Raw genomic sequence first — 22,748 nt, forward strand, 5'->3', positions numbered from 1 at the left:
GGGGGGGGGTCGGGTTTTTGAGGAACAAACTATTGCACTTTGAACCCGTCCTACACAGTCACTAATGGGCTTTACAATCAGAACAGGACACAGCTACAGGACCCCCACCCTCCCTTCATACACATACTGTGTATATAGTATATAAACAGTATGTGTATATATATAGAGAGAGCATAAAGTACACATACTTCCTGCTAAGAGCATCACTAAGGTCCCTCCGTCAGAAGCTCCTCTCACACCTTCAGGTGTGACACCAGTGGGACACAGAGACGTCTGCAGACTGCATGAATGTTCAACACCTCTAACACAACGTCTCACAACCAGACACAACAACAGTTCAGCAGGGTCCCACTTGGTGTTTACACGACGTCAGTATCAAGGAAAGCACAGGACCTGTGGGTAAGGCCTGAGAGCTGCAGGGAGCATCAGGTACGTCTCTCACTGCCTCCTCAAAGAGGAGGGCACAGGACGGGAGTTTACATCTAAAGGCCTCAGAATCAGACACATCAGGAGGAGACGCAGTCCACCCTGCTTCTCTGTGTGCCTCATGTTACAATTCCACTCCTCTGATGGAGCAGTTAGAGGAACATTTCAGTTCATTACAGCATTTCAGTCAGCAGACATAATGTACCACTAAACTCTGTCATAGTTAGACATTTATCTTGCAGATTTTCATTGTGCACTCTCACACCCCGTCCCTCAGACTGTTTGAAACATTGATTTTGAATTTTTAAACGAAGGGCTGAAACTGGCTACTGCTGTCTCTCCTCTGGCAGTTTTATACACAAAAAGCTTGACATTTCGCTTCGAGTCTCCCTGCGACAACGACGTTTACATCATGTGAGGAGCGACAAAATGATTGAAAACAATGAAAGACTGAAGAGAAGACCAGGATGTCTGCATGTCGTCTGTTTCCGTTAATATAAATGTAAAAACTGTCCTCATGAAGTCACTTTGCCGCGTCATCCTCTATCATGCTGTGAACACTGTGGCTGATTCTGATGTCGAGGCTGAGAGAGAATGTAAACCTGGGGGGTAGAGACTCTGAAAACTTTTCATGGCTGCAGGTGAGAAAGAGGCTTTGTCAGGCTGTGTGAGCTTCATATCACAGACAAAGTAGACATTCAGACCCACACTTTTGTCACAGACTACTCAGATTTCACAGCTATCTTTGAAAGTAGTAATAAAGTGTAATGCTCCTCTAACACCAGTGTAGAGGCATCCTTCTGCCTGTAGGGGGAGCTGGGGGATCCTTCATGGTAAGAAAACATGGCAATCTGCTGCGAGAGGCACTTCCATCGATCCACAATCAGTGTGAAAAATACTCGACCCCCTCATTCCCCCCAAAACACACACATTTAAACACACACAGGCAGTGTGTGTGGTCCTTCTTCAGCACAGAGACCTGATCTGGGGTCAGAACCAAGAAGAACTAATACGTCACACACAAAGAGACAGATACACACGCCTGGCACATGAGGTCAAGAGTCAGGTCAGAGTGTGTGTCTCATGCTGGCCTCTGATTGGTCCAATTCAGCTCCACAGAGTCACCAGGTTCATGAAGACATCCACAGATTTCCCGATCTGACAGCAGGTGTCCAAAGTCCAGCGAGTGTTAGAGGGGGAGGAGATGGCACTGAACATGTGTGTGTGTGAGTGTGTTTGTAAAAGTGTGTGTGATGTTGTATATGTATTTAAGTCTCATCAGTTTAAATGATCTAAAGGGTCTGGATGAGGTACAGACTGAGCGCAGAGTGATGAACTGAGGGGCGGGAAGGGTCTCGTGGTCGATGTATCTTAGAGTTGCGTCCTGATGTGAAGGAGCTTCATGGCATCAGCACAAACACCTGTTCACCCAGCTGTGTCAGATACTTGATTCTGATTGGTTAAGACCACATAAGGGTGGTAGAAGGAGTACAACATCATGATTCACAGCTCTGCCAACTATTGAAATACTGTAGGTGGTTTCGTGATGCATCGTGTTTTCATTCAGCAGCACGAGCAGTTTCGAGACGAGACCTGACACACCTCCACCAGCCCACCAGTTCAGCAGTCATGCATGTGTGTGTGTGTTTGTGTGCGCGCTCCTTAGCTGTCCACCACCTGGTGTGGTAGTGTGACAGAGGAGCCGTTGATGAATGAACCCTGTTTGTCTCGTCCCTTCAGGAAGTACGTCAGCAACTCTCCTTTCCCCTTCACAAAGATCGGCCCCCTCCTCACGAAGCGGAAACCATACTCCTTCAGGATGTTGTAGGTGTCCTCAACCACCTGGGGGCACCACACACACACAGGCAAACACACAGAAAAACACGCCCACACAAAGGATTCCAGATAGTCAGGTCCTTGCTCAGTATTTTACATTTATGTGTAAAGATGTTTGAAAGTCTGCCTCTGCCTGTTCTGTCAACCTGTCTCTTCTGTTTGTGCTTGTTCAGCTCTCAGCATCTCTCAGAGAGCTGTCCAGCAGTCCTGTACCTGAATGTTTCCCATCACCCCCGTGGACTCCATGCGGCTCGCCACATTCACAGTGTTTCCCCAGATGTCGTAGTGAGGTTTCCTTGCACCTATCACTCCTGCTAACACTCCTCCTTTATTCAGACCTGTGGGACACACACAGGGAATGTCAGACTCACACTCTTTGTATGTGAGATCAGGATTATACCTGGATCTGGGTTTTCAAAAATAGTCACCTAAATCTGACACAAACTTCAGCAAAACACATAAGTTAGTGTAGATCTTTGACTCACCAATGCGCAGCATGAAATTGTTGAAGGACTGGTAGTTGATGTTCATTAGTGTGACCTTCATGGCCAGAGCGAAGTCTGCAAGGTCAGCAAGGTGCTGCCAGCGCTCCCTGTCCGACTGCTCTTCCTTCTGAAAGACACAAAACAAATAACATGTAAACTACAAATCAGTCAGTGGGTCAGTAAACTATGCCTAAGTAAAAGATGGGTCAGAAAACTATGGGTCAGCAAACTACAGGTTAGTGAAGTGTAAGTCAGTAAACTACACATTGTAAAACTGCAAGTCAGACTAATGGTCAGTGAACTAGAGGTCAGGAAACTAAAGGCTAAAACACAGTTAAGACTACTAGTCATTAAACTACAGTAAAAAACAAGTTGGTAAACTACAGTTAAGAAAAGGACAGGTTGGTAAACGTCAAACTAACTGTCAGTTAGTTTTGAGGTCCGTGAACAAAAAGTCAAGCTACAGGTTAGAATACAGGCCAGTTAACTACGGTTCAGTTAACAACAGGTCATTAAACTACAGGACAGGGCTTAGGTCTGTAACTACAGGTCAGTAACTAAAGAACAGACTTCATATCCATATAACATGCGAGTACACTACAGGTTTGACTATGGGCCAAACTATGGGTCGTTTAAAAACAAGTCAGTAAACTACAGGTCAGACTTTAGGTCTGTAACTTCTGGTCGGTAGACTAAAAGACAGACTTCAGATCTGTTACTATGGCTCAGTAAACCCCAAGTCAGTAAACTATGGGTCATTAAACTACACGTCAGTAGACTGCAGGACAGACTTCAGATCTGTTACTAGGGGTCAGTAAACTCCAAGTCAGTAAACTACAAGTCATTGAACTACAGGTTAGATCTCAGAATGGACACTACAAGACGGCAAACTACGGTTCATTAAACTACAGGTCGGTAGACTACAGGACAGACTTTAGATCTGTAACTGGGGGTTAGTAAAATACAATATAGTAAACTACTGGTCATTCAACTACAGTTAAGATCTCAGGATGGAAACTATAGGTCATTAAACTACAGGTCTGACCTCAGGTCTGTACTACCCATCAATTAACTACTGTACAGGTTACAGATCCAAAACTATGGGTCAGAAAACTACGGGTTAGTAAACTACAAGTCAGTAAACCACTGGTCATTAAACTGCAGGTCAGGTCTCAGGATGGTAACAACAGCTCATTAAGCTACAGTTCAGACCTCGGGTCTGTCACTACCGGTCAGTTGACGACAGAATGGCAACTACACGTCACTTAACTTAAGGACAGACCTAGATCTGTGAATGCAGGTCAGTAAACTACAAGTCAGTGAACTGCTGGTCATTAAACTACAGGCTTAGTCAGAGCACCATGTGACCAGCTGACCTTCATGCAGCTGTAGCCGTTGCTGACGTCTGCAGTGACTCCTGAAGCTGCCATGTAGGTGCTCCCAATGGTCTTTATCTTAGTGATGCAGCGAAACTGAGGCTCATCCAGCAGCTGCAACAGACAAAGGTCAAAGGTCACACAGAGAGCAACTCAAGTATTTAACTGTAAACTTTCTGTTCAATAAGTCAGACAGTAATGGATGGATAATGTGTGGCCCAATGTTAATCAAGAAACTCACGCTGTCAAAGTCAGAGATGATCTCATTGAGGAAGCGCAGACACTCAATCCCTCCGTTGTTGATGCTCTCCTCGGTGTAGAAGTCAGAGAAGTTTGGGATGGAGGCAAACATGACTCCAATCTCATCATACGACTGACTGTACAGCTCCTGAAACAAGCAGATTAAACAGCACACTGAGAGAGATTAAACAGGACAACTCTGATCAACTATACTCTGACTCACGCCGAGTGGATATAAATTAGATGTTTCTATACTTTTGTGCACACTGACATGTACAGACTACATATTTACATGCTGGGATGGTGCCCAGGTGACTGTAAAGACCTCACCTCGTCCCTTTTCTTGGAGCCCAGGAAGTGTCGAGCCACGTGCTCAGGTAACATATTGGTCACCAGAGCTTCATTCCAGCGTCTCATTTCATAAACTTTCTCCTTCTGCTCGTGGACCTCGATCTTCCACAGGAACAGAGTGCGAGCCAGTTTCTCCACCTGCAGGATCAAAAAGAAGCAACCCACCAATCAGGGCTCATCTTACTGTTTCAGCAATGCAACCCTTATACAGCAGCCAAACAGAGGCTCCTATTGGTTAACGTCAGAATCTGACATCAGCCCTGAAAGTGTCACCAGTTGTTGTTAAATGACATACACTTGTTGGACTTTGACGCACTTTAAGGGACACACACACATGGACTTACATGTCTGGAGAAATAGTAGAAGCTGACCATCATGATGATGATCATCACTGACATGGTGAACTTAGAGGGAACCAGAGAGGACCTGGAAAGAGGAAAACCGGATCAGCTGACAGTCACAGAGGTGAATGTGACACAGACTAGGATTAAAATGAGGCCTGGTCTCACCTGTAGTCCTGGAAGCGGGCCGAGTCATAGCGGTCAAAGATGTCTCTCCAGCTGTAGATGTTAACGATGCCAGTTGCCACGGTGATAAGCAGCATCAGTGTGAGCTTCACCATGTGACTCACTTGAACCAGCATGGTGGTGGCCATCAGAGCCAGCACAGCCATGTAGCTGTAGTATTTGGGGTTGTCAAGGCAACCATCAGGGCCTGACCAGGAGGAGCGGGGAGAAGAGGAGGAGGAGGAGGAGGAGGCAGGGGCCATGGTGGGGCTGTCTGAGTCTTGGACTTTAGGCACACAGCTCAGCTGGAGAGGAGAGAGATGTATCATGACTGTGATGTGTTAACCTGAACTTCTGCTGCTACAGTTTGAATCACTTTAAGACAGAAACGACGCCACTGATCACTTAACATTTAAGTAAATAGATACAAAACACAGTCGACAGGTAAAACCTTTTTATCTCAGTAAATTGAGGGCTGTATTCGGAAATGAGAAAAAACAACTCAAGACAGTCTCTGAGCATCAGATGCAGGACCATGTGTGGTTGTTTTTACTCCTGATCACCAGCTCACTCATTTTTATCTGGTCTCTCTGAATCACTTTCTACATTTCTCTTCTATCTTCCTCCGGCCTCTTAACTTCTGTTTGGATGGAGACAAAGTGTCACGTAAGATGGCTTCACTCAAACCCTGATCTGTTCAACAAGTGCTGTAAACAGTAGAAGATCTGTGCCAGTTAAAATGGGAGCCTCAAATTTAAACCCCCTTACGATTTATTTGTTGTTTGTTTGTTGTGATACAGCACACATTATGTGGCGTTACCTTTGACTTAAACTGGGACAGTTCCCCAAGTTACCAACCCGGAATGTCCCACTTTATGGTACCCTTCTGCTGGGGTGCCAGACACACCGACCTGACCCCTGAAGGTGGAGCTAGAAACATTGCAGTCTGTTGATTGGTCAGAAGAATAATCACTTTCTCTGTGACAGTGGTAATAAAGAACACCTGCCATGTTTAAATCTGCAGTCGACTTTGTAAAGACAGCTTTCTTTTTGTTTGGTAAATGACGTCACGAAACAGCAAGCAAAACCGTGTTGCGCTGCTATGCCGTCACAATATGACGTATCTGACGCAGCTATCAGCATCCAGCTTACACACCACCTACCAAGAAGGGCACGGTTTGCTGTGGAAACACAAACAGGATCAGGCTTTACTGATCCAACCCGTACCAAACTGTACTGATCCAAACCGGACCACTTGGTGGCTTAAGCCACGTTTCCACCAAGTGGTCCGGTTCGGTCCAGTACGGTTTGGCACGGTTTGATACAGTTAAGCCTGATCCCGTTTGCGTTTCCACAGCAAACTGTGCCGTCTCATGGTAGGCAGAGTGTAAGACGGATGCTGGATGCCAAAAGCCGCAGCTGTTAAACAATAGCGTGACACCGTAGCAGCGCAACACAGTTTACCCCGCTAATAAATCCAATGAAGAAGAAAGATGAAAGACATGCAGCATTTCGTCCTCTCTGTGATTGGCATGTAGCTCTTTGATACAAAGAACAATCAAGCTTTGTTTCAGAGAAGACTGTGTGCAGCCAGGAGAAATGCAGCCACTGTCGCACAGTAAGCGATGATTCTTTTGACCAATCATGGGTCTGCAGTCTTGTAGCTCCACCTTCTGAGAATGGATCGGTTCAGTCTGGCATCCATACGAAAGGGTCCCAAAAAGTGGGACAGCTCGTCTCTGTTATTTGGGGATCTGTCTTGGGATATGCCAGTGGAAACGCCGCAAAATGTGCGCCGTACATAGATGAACTGTACCAGTCTACTTGGTGGAAACGCGGCTTTTATTGACCCTTGTAGTAGAGGGAGTGCCACATGTTTTGGCTTTACTTTTGGGAATGATTGTGCCATCCATGATTACAAGTTAGCAGGTAAGGATGAGATCAGACTCCTGATCTAGTCTTCATGTTTGGCCTTTGTTAATAATCCAGCATGAGCTGGACTAAACCTGTGAACGTTAATATAACATGAAAGCATTTAGACATCACGTTTGTTGTGATTTGGAGAACACTGATTGAGGTTGCCTGCCTGTTTGAATAGATACAGAGTCAGGTGATGTGTTTCATAGGGTCTGATGATGAAAACTTGCACTAACCTCAGCCAGCCAATCAAATGTAGTCAGGTTCATTTTGTAGTGCAGGGCTGGGTATTGCCAAGCTCACGATTTGATTTGATTCGAGTCGACTGGGTTCGATTAGATCCGATTAGATTCGATTCAAGTTTGATTCCTTAGGTTGGGATTCGATATCTATTCGATTTGATATAGATTCGATTAGATATGGATTCGATACCGATTCGATTCAATATCAATTCGATGTGATATTGATTAAAATACTTCAATTATTGATTTTCATTCCCTACATGGACATATGTGGTGTGTCACCTCACATTTTGGAGCAATAAAACGACCCAAATGTCAAACTTTAAAGCTGAAGGATCTGGCTTTATGCTGCTTTGACTGCCAATTTTTTTGTTTTTTGGTCTCTGGTAGTCCTCATCCGTACAACGCAAGTAACACGCACAGTCCCACTCACTTGCAAGGAGATGAATCAAATCAGAAGATTTTCTGAATCGATGTTGAATTGAGGGAGGAAATATTTCGATGCATTGACTCATCAATATTTTTACCCACCCCTACTCTAGAGGGCAGTCTCCATACATATCAAATCTTAACTCTTCAAATTCAACTGTTGAGCTCGAGATGGGAACTGATCCTGACTACATTCTGACATTACAAACTTTTCAGCTAAATGTGTGATGTAGGGGTTTAGTGAACTGTTTACATTTAATATTCCCAACACTCAGCTCGAGTCAGGCTCAGCAACTCACCATGTCCATGATGTCAGCCATGGTGAGGACAAAGATGGCCGCCATGGCCCAGGTGTTGCGGGCCCAGCGGGTGTGGTCGATCCAGGTGGAGAAAGAGACCAGCTTCTTGGGAAAAACCTGAAACACAAACACAAATCAACAAACTGAACTTAAAGGTGTTAAAGACCATCGATGTTGTTGCCTTTGGTGTTTCACTTGTTCTCACCGTTATTATGATTTATCACTGTTTGATTATTTTTATCTATGCCCCTTTATTTTTCCTTCCAATGAAAGTGTCTGAAAACATTACAGAAAGGATCCTTACAGAGGGAGCTTTTTGTTACAGAGGAGGAGGATTCTTAACCACAAACACATGCTACAACGCTCCACACACACTCATACGCTACAACACACTGACACACACTCCCACACAAAGCCGTCCCGCGTGTCCAGGTCTAATCATATCTCCAGGAAACCGGACAGAAAGTGAACCTGAGCCTCCTGAATGATGAGGAACACGTGTTGTTTCTTCCTGTTTGCGGTGTCTGAATGTCAGCACTGACAGAGCTCATCACTTTCTGACACGTGCTCCTGGTAATGGACTGGGTCTGCTTCATGCTGATGGTCCTGGAGGCCTGAGGCTGTCATATTACAGCTCATATTGATGAGCACAGACCACAGAGTGTGTATGTGTGTGTGTGTGTGTGTGTGTGTGTGAGAGAGAGAGAGAGAGAGAGAGATCGATCAGCTGACTGTGTGCCTGTGTGTCTGATGATGGTTATCGATACATCTGACTTTCCATGATGAAGCTCTGCTTAATGCAGCACAACCCTACACACACACACACACACACACCCTATCAGAGGGCTGCTGCTGTGGTTATCCTGACATAACATCCATCAGAGTCTGTCTCACTGAGGGAAGAGGAAAGAAAACTGCTCGAGCAGTAGTGTCTAAAATTAGATTTAGTGAAAATGTTTAAGGACCATTAACTCTGAAAGTAACATTTGAGTGTTCTGTGTGATAACTCTTTCTTTAGGTGATTAAAAAGAAAATCAGTCTATTAGTGTGCTCAAACATCCTTCTTCCATCCTTACAGACTGATGAAATCAAAGCTCACCTGTCCCTCAGGTGTCTCTGATAACAGTTGATCAGTGGTCTGTTTTCTGCAGTGTTACGTGCTGCGTAAACATCAGCAAACTCTGCTTCTGACCAAGGAACATTTTCTCCATTAGAGGGCGATATGGGAAAATATGTGAGGATGTTTTTATGGCAGGATCAGGATCTGGATTTTATCAGGATTGTTTTTCATATTCAGACTATTTTGACCTCAAACAACATTTTTAGCCCCAAATATTTCAGATTCTAAACTTTTGATTTTTTTATTCTTTTCTGTTCCATTTTATAGTTTTAATCTAGTCTTGTGTCCTCTGATGTGTTTTTTGAACTCTTACGTTTTCACATCATGATAAATACATTCATATAAGGCTGTATACAGGCAGCCAATGAAAAGTCCAGATGAAGTTTAAAGAGATGTTACAAGATAGATTAATTTTGAGCATGAAATTATTCAGGAAGATGAAAGTTGAAGACTGTATGAAAAGTCTCTTTGGACATGCCTGGCTTAGTGGTTTCAAGATTCAAGTCAACACAGTTCAGTGTTCAGAGACCAGGTCCAATATCAGGTCAAATGGCTGCCCTCTGATGACTCCATAGCTTCCAAAGGTGCATCGTTTACAACAGAACACATGTGGAGGACGATCATCAGCTCACCCCATGAAACTAATTGTGTCTGCCTATATTACACAAGCAGCAACCACCAGTCTGGGAATATGAGATAATGCTGAAGTGCTAAAATCTGCTGTTTCTCGAGTGTTTGCTTGAGGCTGGCTCCGGAAGTAGCGGAAGTCACAAACACACCAAGCCAAAAAAAAGCTGTTTTCAAAGCAGAAATGAAGCTATTTACAGCCTGGTTCAAAAAGCGTCTCCTGTCTGAGTCGCTAATTTTACTACCAGCTCCCACTGTACAGGGGGTGATTTTTTTTTTAACGCGGCCGTTCTAAGGATATTAAGATCACAAGCTCCCCTAATAAGAGGCACAGCTGAGGGTCACGTGACCAACAGGCGCCCTATGGCTGTACTTGAAGCCGATGTGCTTCATTTTCTGTTTCAGAAACAGGTGAGTGACGTTGGAGAGACTACGTCCATGTTTTATACAGTCTATGGTATTACAGCATCACCTTAAGCCCTGTTTCCAACAAGTGGTCCGGCATGGACCCGTACATTTTGGTACGGGTCGGATCAGTGATCCTCTTTGCATTTCCACAGCAAACCGTGCTCTATTTGGTAGGCGGTGTGTAAGCTGCTGGATGTTGCTAGCTACGTCAGCTACGACGGCATAGCAAAAAATCCAACGAAGAAAAACACGACACAGTAAACAAAAAACAACAATGGGAAACATCCAGGAATTTTTCTTCTTTGTGATTCACATGTGGCTCTTTGTTATAAAGAACAATCAAACTTTGTTTCAGAGAAGACTGTGAGCCGCGAGGAGAAATACAGCAGCCGCTGTCACACAGGAAGTGACATTCTTTTGACCAATCAACGGGCTGCAGTGATTTTAGCTCCACCTTCTAGGGTTGGATTAGTTTGTCTGGAAAGCCAACAGAAGGGTACCAAAGTGTGGGACGGGTATCTAATCCTGGGTTAACCTTACCCGGGATTAGATGATGGGTCAGGTAACGCCACAAAATGCGTGTCGTACCAAAACAAAGTGAACTGGATTACTTGGTTGAAACTGGGTTTAAAAAACCTTCAGGATCAAAACTGTTCAAAGAAATTAGAAAACAGGAGCATTTTTATACTGAGGGTGTTGAACTCCCATACTTAGGTTTGATAAGGGTGCAGATTTTTACTACAGCACCACCTTCTGGAGACAGGAAGTTACATGTTTTATTACATGTAATTTCCCCTCTGGGATCAGTAAAGTATTTCTGATCTGATCTCATGTTTTACTCCACACATTTCTCATATTTAATGAACACATCCCCCTCAGCTGTGCTAATTAAAACCTCTTGATGATGCATCTGTTTCTAAAATCCTCAGTGTGTTTAAAGAACCGTGGGTTTTTTGGGGACATTTGGATCACACGCAGTGACACGTGAAGTTTGGATGCTCTGACACTCACAGACTTGGCGTTACATTTGAGCTTGTCTAGACACAACCATTTCATCAGGAAGCTTCAGAGATGATCCAGACAGAAACATGACACAGCCATTCCACAACAATGAAGTACCAAACCGAAGTGACACAAAGATGTGCTGTGACTCACTCTGGGGAAGATGGCAGCCAGAGAGCAGATTGTCAGGACGAGCAGCAGAACTTCTCCCACAGAAAACGTGATGTAGTTTGCGATCAGCCTATTCAGTACAAGAACACAGAGACTGTTCAGCTACACGCCTCGGCTCACATTAATCCCACACATGGATACAGAGGGTCTGAAGACGTTCCTGACCAGGGGTCGATGAGGGCCTCCATTGTTGAAGTGAAGAGCAGAACCACGCAGGAGCAGCAGAACGCTGCACCACTCTGCTTCTCCTTCTCCACAGAGTACCGCGTCTCCAGATCCGGGTCCACAAACCTCAGGGAGAGCCTGTAGGTGTGTTTCCCCTTCAGACTAAACAAACAGGAGACACATGTTGAGTAAAGCTGACAGAGGTTGTAGGAAAACATGTCAAAAAACAGAAATCTGCTCAGATTAAGAAGCAGTGAGTGAGTGAGGGTTAAAGCATGAGGAGCAAAACAGATGGTGAGTATTTTAAGATGATTGAGTTGCATGTTTCTTGTCTCTGAGAGCCTCTTACGCCTGCACAGTCTCTCTTTCCAGTAGAGCCTCGTTCAGCAGCTTGTTCAGCTCCTGTTCATTCTCCTGAGCGTCGATCACTCTCTCAGCCAGGTCTCTGAGACGCAGCCTCCGACGAGGATTCGGGAACGATGGATTCACCACCTGAAGTTTGAAGAAATACAAATCACAACTCTACATCTCATGACTGATTCACAGCGATGATCACTGATGGTTTCTGTACCACCTTTGTGTCCAGCTCCTCAGGCTCTTCAGGTGTGGTGCAGGCCGTGTTCACGCTGCCGTTACACTCTGTGGTGTTGATCAACAACGGAGAGTTCCCATTGGATGATGTCACAGACAGCTTCTGATGTAAACAAACAAACAAACAGGTGACAGGAAGTTGTTTTCCCGCTCTGGAACATGTGAACATTCACGTCCCTGACCAGGTGTGTGTCAGTGTGTGCTCACCACTCCGTTGATGCCGTTCTTGCCGACAGGTCCTTTAGGAACCACCACCAGGTACGTCTCAATGCCGCGTTCCCTCAGGTAGTCACAGCGCTCTCCTCCGTCTCCAGGCTCCACATCAAACTCTCCGTGCAGACACTCCATGGTGCTCTGAGAGATGTGGACACGCCTGTTACACACACAAACACACAAACACACACACAGTTTGAAGAAACAGTGAAGGAAGCACACGGATGGCAGAGCCGCTAACAAGCAGATCCATTGATGTCTTCATATTTTCTGAGGCAGATGTATGGAGTTACACCTGGGACAAAATTCTGCAGAGGATACATGATGAATATAAAAGTATGGATCATTTTTCACACTGTACACATGCTGATGTACTAGAGTGGACAGCATGGCTCCACCTTTCACCATTGTACGGTTTTGAAGCCAAAATACCCCTTTCAGAGGCACTGGCATTGTGCAGCCAGAGTCTGTGCAGTAGAGAATCTAAATGAAGCTGGCTAAAACCCAGTTTTTAACCTCTAATAATTAATGAAAAAGAAACTTTTCAGAAAAAAAGAGGACATGAACACAACACAGCGCAATAATATCTTCATTTCATCACAGCAAAAACATGTGAGAAACATTTCTACCAGGTGTATTTATTTGTCAAAGTTTGACCACAGCTCATCTGGAATGACTGGTGAGACAGAGTTTTTGACTTATGCTGCAGCCAGACACCAGGGGGAGCAGTTTTGTGGTGACCTCACTTGGGGCCGAGTGAGTGAGTGAGATAACGTCCATTTTTTTGTGTTGTGACCACCAGACTCTTGATATGTGTCTATGAGCAGAGGGATACTCCACTATCTAACTTTTAGTAACATGGTTGGTTTTGTATTGTTGTTGTTATGTACATTTACAGATGTTCACATGTTTATTTTGCAAGGTTTGTAAGTTTACTAAAAGAACAACAACAACAAAAAAGTTGAACTGCACTCACAGGTAACTTTATTAGGTTCACCTTGACCTTGCTAATACCGTGTTGGTTCCTGTTCTGCCTTCAGAGCTGTGTTAATTCTTGGTGTCATAGATTTAACAAGGTGCTGGAACCCTGCATCACAGCTGCTGCAGATTGATAAGGATCTGAAAGGAGCTCTGTTGGATTGAGATCCGGGGACTGTGGAGGCCATTTGAGTACAGGGAACTCATTGTCATGTTGAAGAAAGCAGTCTGAGATGATTCCAGCTTTGTGACATGGAGCGTTATCCTGCTGGAAGTAGCCATCAGAAGATGGGTACACTGTGCTCATAAAGGGATGGACATGGTCAGCAACAACACTCAGGTAGGCTGTGGATTTGTAGTGTTGATACAAGGCAGGATGGATCCATGCTTTCATGTTGTTGACGCCAAATTCTGACCCTACCATATGAATGTGGAGCAGAAATCCAGACTCATCAGACCAGGCAACGTTTTTCCAATCTTCTATTGTCCAGTTTTGGTGTTGCTGTGTGAACTGTAGCCTCAGTTTCCTGTTCTTAGCTGACAGGAGGGTCACCCGGTGTGGTCTTCTGCTGCTGTAGCCCATCTGCCTCAAGGTTGGACGTGTTGTGTGTTCAGAGATGATCTTCTGCAGACCTCGGTTGTAACCAGTGGTTATTTGAGTTACTGTTGTCTTTCTATCAGCTCCAACCAGTCTGTCCATTCTCCTCTGACCTCTGGCATCAACAAGGCATTTTGGCTCACAGAACTGCTGCTCACTGGATATTTTCTCTTTTTGGAACCATTCTTTAGAGATGGTTGTGCGTGAGCATCCCAGTAGATCAGCAGTTTGTCAAATTCTCAAACTAATCATGTTAAAACAATTGATTCCATTTTTACTTTGACTGTTCCCTTAAAGGAAGACAACAGAGTGTGTGCAGTCCAGACATGTCAAGTGAAAAGGAGGCTTGCTGGTCTGGTTACAGGATACCATAATTAAACTCTGTTAGTCCCTGCTTCTACGTGTCTCTGAATGTTTTCTGAGGATGTAAATTGTGTATGTACACGTCTGTTTTCCTGCCTGTCCCTGTTCCTTGTCTGCTGTATGTAAAGCTCTTTGAAGCTGTGTGTTTGACAGAAGCTGTTAGGAGGATCTCTGATAAACCTAAACAAAGTTTAACACAGTCACAGCTCTCACCCTGGTATCCCTCCAGCCTCCATCTTGTTGGCCACAGTCACGTCAGTGGACCAGACATCATACTGCCATCGCTTCTGACCCAGAACTCCTCCCAGAACCGTCCCACTGTGGACCCCAACCCGCATGTCCACATCTGTCTGGGTCTTCTCCCTGACGTACCTGTAACAGGTTGACAAAGAAAATATAATAAATATAAGACAGAACCAGCATCTTTTGTTTTTCATTATCAGGGTATGACTGATGTATCAATGCTCTGACGACCACGGCTCCACAAACACAAACACCTAAGTACCAACTTATAGTGCCAGGAACCTTTACTTACAAGAACATCTTCTACAGGACTAAAAGGGAGGTTAAGACACTAAAGGTTGTTGCTAAAGAAGCTGTCTGTTCACAGAGTGCTGGATCCAAAGGCAGGAAGGAAAAGGTGATGTACAAAGAGATGAACAAGAAACTGGGATAACCAAAGCCTGGAGAGGATTGTCAAGAAAAAACCTGTTCAAGACCTTCACTGGGAGTGGACTGAGTCTGGAGTCAGAGCATCAAGAACATAACGCCAAGCTGGATCAAAGAATTTAACTTCAACTGTCTCATTTCTTGAGTCAAACCACTCCTGAACTGGAGACAGCGTCCAGAGAGTCTTAAAGCTATGGTCTACGATTTGAAGCTAGGTAATTATTATCAACATCGTTTTGAGGCCGTTATGGCCCAATGGTCAGATCTACGCAATACAAGAACCAAAAAGAACGAAAAAAATCCATCCAGTACAACAGCTGCAAAACGGCTTGATAATTGACCAATCTGAACCGCCGTTTCCCTCATTTCGGATTTGTGCGTTAGTCCATCCAATCCCCTATCTCCCCTGCTCCGCACTGTACTGCCCCTGGTCCCACCTCGTCCTTCCCCACTACCCCTCTCACGTCAGCTAGCTGCTCAGCTACCGAAGCGTTATGGAGCCAGAGAAGACCGAAACCAGAAAGCTGTTACCCTCCACAGGGAAGAGAAGAAAACAAAAAAGTTTCGAGGAAAAGGCTGAAGCAAGGAAGAATTATGAGCTATACAGGTGCCAACAGAGACTGAATATTGGAGAAATGTACGACTGGTGGAAAAAGCAGCAGAGGGATTTGGGACTGAAGACTGACACTGAGACAGCTGAGTTTCTGTTGAACAGGTAATGACTTTGTTTACCACAGTGGGAGATGTCAGCTGGATAACTCTGGTTAGTCTGAGCCTGTACTGGCTAATGACTGAACGCTGCTGGTCGGAACGGGTCGGCTCTGTCAATAGATTTTAGCATAAGTTAGCCACACATCTTTAGCATTGTAAACTGAGCTGGTGAAGACACGCTGAGAAAGGTAAAGCCTCGCCCACAGTCGGCTTTGCTCTGATCAGCTGGCAGTGCCAACACCAGACCTGCTTCGCCGGCTAATTCATGGTTTTGATCGCGCCGGTCAAATTGAAAAAGCTACCACTGTGACTGTCTTGTTTGTTACATTTTCTGCCGGCCGCTTCTTGCTCTATTGGAGGGGGCATGTTGTTAGGAGGCGAAGAGGGCCATACAAGCTGGGGGGCGGGATCTTGGAACACGGAGGGGAGGGGTGAGTGAGGCTGCGTTTTTCAAATGTGTCTCATCAGCCAAACTGGGTTTCAGATCGTAGACCATAGCTTTAAGTTTCCACAGTCAGTGGCGGTTTGAGGGGTTGTGTTATCTGCTCCTGCTTCCGAGACCAAACAGACTGTAAGGGGTGATTTTTGCAGTGCTTCAAGTGGAAGTAGTGGTAAGGTCTTAAGATGGACCAGAAGAACGTTGAGATGTCTTTAGCCACAGGTTGATTATGGTTTTGTGGAAGCAGTGACATTATGTCGTCGGTTGGTGGTGCTGGGTACCCTCACAGGTACAAGAGAGAGTCTGAAATTCAGGTCCTGGTTCCAGGAGAGACACACTAGGCCCTGCAGAAAGTTCCTGTGGAAAGTTCTCAGAGTGTTTGTGCTGCTGCTGTGAAACCTTTCCTCAATGTGTCTGTGTTATCAGAAAGAGTAAAGTAGATCCATCCCTGCTCTCTGTCTGGATCCAGACCAAAACGTTGCATCATCATCATCATCATCATCATCATCATCATCATCATCATCATCATCAGTCTGACATTATTAACCTCTGACTGTCAGCCAGTGCTCTCATCCCCAGTCCTCAGAGAGTCGATACCAGCCCATCAGAGGGATCAATGACCCCGTGCATGTGAACACAGAGCGGAACCAGAAACACACACACACACACACACACACACACACACACACACACACAGACACACACACACACACACACACACACACACACACACACACACACACACACACACACACACACACACACACACACACTACTGCACTCACGAGATGGCCTCCACCATGGCGAGGCCCATCATGATGGAGCAGGCAGCGTGGTCCTCCCTGTAGTCTGGCAGACCACAGATACAGTAATAACAGTCCCCCAGAATCTTAATCCTCAGCTGGTGGTATTTCTGAAACAGACAGAGACAGAGATTGGGTCTCGTCCAAACCTCTGTGAAAAGGGTTTTCTGTTCTTCTAATAATTTATAAAAATAACATGTTTTATTAACAAAAAAAACACTTTTCTAAACACTCAAAAATGCTTTACAGAGGACTAAAACATCGTATAAAACAATAACATGAAAGAAAAAACAAAGAATCCATTTTAAAATACAATCAGATAATATCAATAAGATAATATCAATTACTTCACTTTCTACAATAAAAACACACAGTTCATTCTAATAAAATGTTCATAATAGGGCTGTCAAAATGAATGTGTTAATCCAGATTAATGGACTTTCATCTCTGATTTGATTAACAAAGTTGATGCAATCAACACAATGACTCAAAACCTCACAATTCTGCTAACTGATGGGATTGGTGCTCCACAGGCTCAGTATGTATGCACATTTCTTTATCCTCTTATTGCCTCTTTGCCTTCTTCTACATTCACTGTTTGACAATCAGATTTAATCTTCACAACTTTTGATAAAGTTCCTTTTATTTTTAATCAATGCAAAAATGATGGAGCTCCATCTTCCACTCAGTGGGTACAAGTTTCTTTCTTACACAGAGAAGTCCTCATACTTTTTATGTGTCTGGATTTTAAGTCAAACCTGATGAAGAGCTCTTTTGGTTTAAGAGGAAATAATATATCAACTAAAGACACTGCTTTGGATAAGAAATGATTGGTTAGAGTCTATGGCCTGTCAAAGCTGCGAGCAGTGCTGAGTGGGGACCTGACACCTTGGGCTCCTAAAGCCTACTTTACACCTGCTCAAAACCTTTGCCATCATAAAGATGCACACGCATTTGGGCTGAATAAGTGATGTTTATCTCCATTCATTCAGACAAGTCATTGTTCTTCAAACACTAAGTCAAAGCCGTAAGCAACATAAAAAATGTCTGGTTGTTCCGTTGTCAGCTATCAGAAACTATACTACATAATGGAGTCAACTTCTCTTCAGTTCTGAGTGTTACAGAGCTACTGGTGTTTTGGAGCAAAGAGTGACCGTGCTAACTGGTGACTCTCAGTGGAACGTGTCAGTGATCGTCGGTTGATAAGTCATCAGTTAACAAGGGTGGGACAAAAAAATCAAAAGTCAACATATCGAGATTTTTTGTTTGACAATATCGAAAGTGAGATTCTTTGTCTTAAAAAAAAATAAATAAAAAATTTTGTCAAACTCAAATTTTTCATTTTAGTCTTTGTTTATAAACTGGGTTGGAAGAAAGTTACCACTTTTCTCCAGCAGAGGGTGAAATGTTTCTCTCTGACTCACCTGATGTTCTTTTCATGGGAAAATATGGCTCCTGATATAGTCTGTAGACATTATCATCATCATCATTTAACTTTTTCACATGGTCTTGTGTTAAAAAGACAAACTAGCAATCGCAAAAATAGTAAATATTGAAAAATTTAAATCAAATTGGCACCCCAAAAAACAATAGAATTGAATCGCGAAAGCAGCGTATCGTCACAGCCCTACCAATCAACTGGGTCACACTTTACACTGAACCACCAGCAACGTCTGCGTCTGTGTTATTAAATATGTCTTCTTTATCCAACCTTGGTTAACCAGGTTTGACCACAAATTTATGACATTAACTGCTGGTATTCTAAACCCAGTTTTTACTGTGTTTTAAATAAAAATGTTGGTTTCAAGCCCAGGTTACAACCAAATATGAACTCAATAATTGTCTTAAAATACAAAACCACTGATGTTCTGATAGATTTGGTGAAGTTCTCTGTCTGGACGTAGTTTTCTGAATCCTTTTTTATAACCTGGGTCTTAGCGGTCTGAATGCCTGTCTTTGGTTTGGTTTGGTAGAGTTTCTGGTTTATTGACACAAGTTCATGTCTGTATATTTCACAGTCTGGCAAGTGTCTATGGATAATACAGTCATAAGCATTGAGTGACTTGTGTTTAAACTCCTCTCCTGGCTACATGCTGATTTTTTCCACTAAGAACGTCTGTCCACTTGTTGATGTTTTCTGTTCACTCACTGATTTCACACAAGCCCAGGAGTGGTTTACCATGCGTCAAATTGGTGTTTTTAGGTAAAAAATGTGTTTTTTGGTGGCTCACACCCTAATGTTGCTTGACCCAACCACTGTACTTCACAGCACTTCTGTTGCCAAAATGCGCCTACGTTTACAAACTCTGAACTGGTCTATGAACGCTGTTCAGCCAGATTCTCCCTCTACATATTTTTCAGACAAATAAATGAGAGATTTAAGAGAATCCAAGCTTCTCCTTTGTTGTCAGAACATCTAGGATGAGAACAATTCATACAACATAGATCCAGATCCCGACATCAGTGTATGTGTATAAGTGTTGTTATCCATGTGACTCACAGCCGCCAGTTTGTCGAAGCGAGCGAAGAGTTCGTTGAGCAGTTTGACGAGCTCCTGAGCACTGCAGGACGACGACAGCTGAGTGAAGCCCACAATGTCTGCAAACAGGATGCTGGGATACAGAGAGAGAAGTCACACTGAGATGAAACGACTCCACTGAGGAAAACAGATCTTTCATCTTTCACCTGCAGAGATAGCTCCTCTCATGGACGGGCATTTAAGCTGTTTTATGAGCTTCAGAGATATGACAGCCTGTCACAGAGATTTTAAGACTGCCTCTGGATGTCTTGATGTTTAAGGATAGCTGAAATAAACCCTGAGGAGAGAAAAACTCATTTTTTAGAGTCATGAGTTCTCATATCAAGTATTTGACCCTTCCTCCTCCTAATTGAGTTATAAAATAGATGATACCTACACAGTGTAGAGCTTTTGGTGTTTGTTTTTGGTGTGTGTGTGAAGCTGTGAGTGCAGGTCTGACTGGTTGTTTGTTAAACAGGTGTGAAGCAGAGAATCAGAGAGCAGGCTGCAGGTTTGAGTCTCTGATCATCACATACAGCAGATGGGAGAAGCTGCGATGGACTCTGATTTCATGTTTTCACAGCTTCAGGTGTTGGCAGAGACTCAGAGAAACCTTTGCTTTAGCTGAAGGTGAACATGTTGAATATGTGTTTATCAGTCTGCTCAGTGTTAGAAATGTTATTTTTAGGATCTGTTCTTCCTGATTGTGTTCAGTTTAACGCAGAAGTCTGGAGAAACATGTCTTCAGACCTAAAGAATCAGAAGCTGCAGAGTTTGAAGTGAACAGGTGTTTTAAATGTGGAACCATCCACAGGTAAGATGATCAGTGAAAGATCTGACATTCTTCTTAAAAATTCACAGATTGTATCTCAGTGTTTATGCTAATTAAGACTTCAGAGCCTCTGACAGACCTTTGAGGACCTGTAAAGACCCTTTATGGCCTAAACCTGAGTGTCTCTGTGCGACAGGTAGGACAGGCGTGACAGGTGTGACAGGTGAGACAGGAGGCCTACCTGACGTTCTCGTGGCGGTACATGTACATGGTGTTAAACTGCTGCATCTCCTTCTGACTGGGCTCCTTCTTCATGTCCTGCAGCATCTCATCAGCAATGTGCTTTGGCAGGATGGACAGCAGGAGGCGCTCCTGAGGGGGAAAGACAAATAAACATTTGTAGGAATCAGTGTGAAGAAGAAATCAACGTTTACTCTGGCTGTTTTTCAAACGCCTAGTACATACTACATGTGAATATAGTATGTAGTATGTAGTAGGCACTGCGTACTGAGTACTGCTTCTGCATGTAGTATGTAGTATGACTGTTCTGTTGGGTCTGTTTTTTAGTATACTACTCTGGTTTCCAGTTTCAGAAAATGGAGTTACAGGTGAAGGATTTTATTTTTCCTTCATTATAAATGCACAACACAAACGTTGGGTAAATCTGGGCATTTTAGTTATTTTTGTTAATAAGATCATAGCTGATTCCCAGCTTGGCCAGTGGGCCTTTATGTGGGGAGTTTGCATGTTCTTCACATGTGTGGGTTCTCTGCGGGTCCTCCAGCGTCCTCCCACAGTCCAAAAACATGCTCATCAGGTTAACTGAGCACTCTAAATTGTCTGTAGGTGTAAGTGTGTGAGTGAATGGTTGAATGTCTCTCTCTCCACATATGGTTAAAAGGTGAATTAGTGGTGTATATGGGCTTCAATGAATTTGTAGAATTTAAAGCCTCTTTGGTAACTGAAAGTGACAAGATTTACTTGTGTTTCTTTTGCATTACTTCATTACTTTCTCACGATCTGTCTAACATTAGTGTTGTTGTACTGTAGTTGTAATGCTGACTCAGTCCAGTAGATGGCGGTAATGCACCAAAACCTGCCACCCACCTATAGAAACAGCATTAGCGCCGTGCATTGTGGGAAACAGTATACGAGGTAGACTGGTCCGTTGCATACTGAGAAATTTTCCTAGATCAGTAGGACATCAGGGGATTTTTGGCATACTGCAGATTTTGCACGTTTTTTGCATACTACCTATTACAGACTGGATTTCAGCCAAAATAGGCACTGCTAGTGTAGTGGGTGGTTTGGTGAACAGACACTTTCTTTCTTTTTGAGATGGAGGGGGATAAGCCTAGCTTAGCATCAAGATTGATTAAAAGTCACTCCTCTGTCCTCTTGGACACTAAACTACTGAGCCCAGAAACATTTAAAAATTATAAAATCCTGTGTCTATTAAACAGACATTGTAAATCCACTCCATGCACAGTCTGTCCTCTGTCTGTTCCAGACATGTTGGTGTGATGTAGACAACAAAGATTTATGACGAATGTTGATGAAGAACGTTGATCAGAATCATTAAAGGTAACTGAGGAAGTATGAATTCCTGCTGCAGAAGTAGACCTGAACCAATCACACTGCTTTGTTTGCTCACAGAACACCCACTGTTAGACACACACACATACACACACACACACACACACACACACACACACACACACACACACACACACACACACACACACACACACACACACACACACACACACACAGGTAGTGTTTTTCCTGTCAAACACAAACCCCCAGTGCACTCACATCCTGGACCTGTGAGCACTTATTCTAGTCAGGCCACACACTCACACACTCACACACACGCACACACTCTTATAAGACCCTGAGAGAGGCTCTGTGATTACAGATGACACAATCTTGGGAGGTCAGTTACCATGGTAACCGACAGCCACCAGATGCTTGGTGATTGGTTGGTGGCCCTAGTTTCCCATCAGCCCCTGCTGCAACATCAGTATTCAGGGAGTTTCTCACACTTGTGGATTTATCAGAATGACAGTTACCTTTTCCTCACCAACACACGTCTGTCCTTCTCTCCATCCCTTCTTTCCCTGCACGCTCACCCTCTACACCAACCACCTGTTCCAGGAATAATTGTGTTGGACACACACACTCCTACACTTGGTGACACAGTGTGTGTTAAAGATGAAAAAGATCAGCAGTGACCAGTTAAATCAGACTGATCCACTTGGGGCTGATCTTGCTGGGAGTTGAAAAAGAGTTTGAAACAAAAAACCTGTCTGTTAATAAATCAAAGAAAGATAAAACAAGCCAGAGTGCCAGACTTCACCCTGGTATCAGAATCATTTCCAGATCAAACTTCACCCAAAGCTAACCCAGTGCAGCAATAAAAGTGAGAGCTAGCTTTTCACATACTTGATGTTTATGTTGCTTAGCTTGGCAGTGCGGTGTCTGAAGGTTTTG

The 22,748-nt window shown here is 43.9% G+C and overlaps 1 protein-coding gene across 3 annotated transcripts in view; it reads right to left on the reverse strand.

Moving 5' to 3' along the window:
- The window catches only part of adcy3a (adenylate cyclase 3a), a 29,312-nt gene continuing 6,564 nt past the window's right edge, over positions 1-22,748 (reverse strand). The window contains exons 4-21 of one of the 3 annotated variants that reach the window (XM_074683583.1): positions 20,497-20,627; positions 19,466-19,577; positions 16,948-17,075; positions 14,557-14,715; positions 12,399-12,564; positions 12,175-12,291; positions 11,950-12,092; positions 11,601-11,762; positions 11,418-11,505; positions 8,108-8,224; positions 5,224-5,525; positions 5,059-5,140; positions 4,694-4,852; positions 4,365-4,511; positions 4,124-4,237; positions 2,748-2,874; positions 2,476-2,600; positions 1-2,268 (exon numbers count right to left, since the gene is read on the reverse strand). In XM_074683583.1, coding sequence (XP_074539684.1) covers positions 2,089-2,268; positions 2,476-2,600; positions 2,748-2,874; positions 4,124-4,237; positions 4,365-4,511; positions 4,694-4,852; positions 5,059-5,140; positions 5,224-5,525; positions 8,108-8,224; positions 11,418-11,505; positions 11,601-11,762; positions 11,950-12,092; positions 12,175-12,291; positions 12,399-12,564; positions 14,557-14,715; positions 16,948-17,075; positions 19,466-19,577; positions 20,497-20,627 — 2,559 coding nt within the window. In that variant the 3' untranslated portion in view covers positions 1-2,088. Of the gene's footprint in view, positions 2,269-2,475; positions 2,601-2,747; positions 2,875-4,123; positions 4,238-4,364; positions 4,512-4,693; positions 4,853-5,058; positions 5,141-5,223; positions 5,526-8,107; positions 8,225-11,417; positions 11,506-11,600; positions 11,763-11,949; positions 12,093-12,174; positions 12,295-12,398; positions 12,565-14,556; positions 14,716-16,947; positions 17,076-19,465; positions 19,578-20,496; positions 20,628-22,748 lie in introns of all 3 variants that reach the window. The other 2 variants (XM_074683584.1, XM_074683582.1) reach the window with 2 other exon arrangements.

This window comes from Halichoeres trimaculatus, unplaced genomic scaffold (genome assembly GCF_033239565.1).
Source record: "Halichoeres trimaculatus isolate MK-OKI-2021-1 unplaced genomic scaffold, fHalTri1.1 fHalTri1_scaffold_12, whole genome shotgun sequence".
In the NCBI taxonomy this organism is placed as follows: Eukaryota; Metazoa; Chordata; class Actinopteri; order Labriformes; family Labridae; genus Halichoeres; species Halichoeres trimaculatus.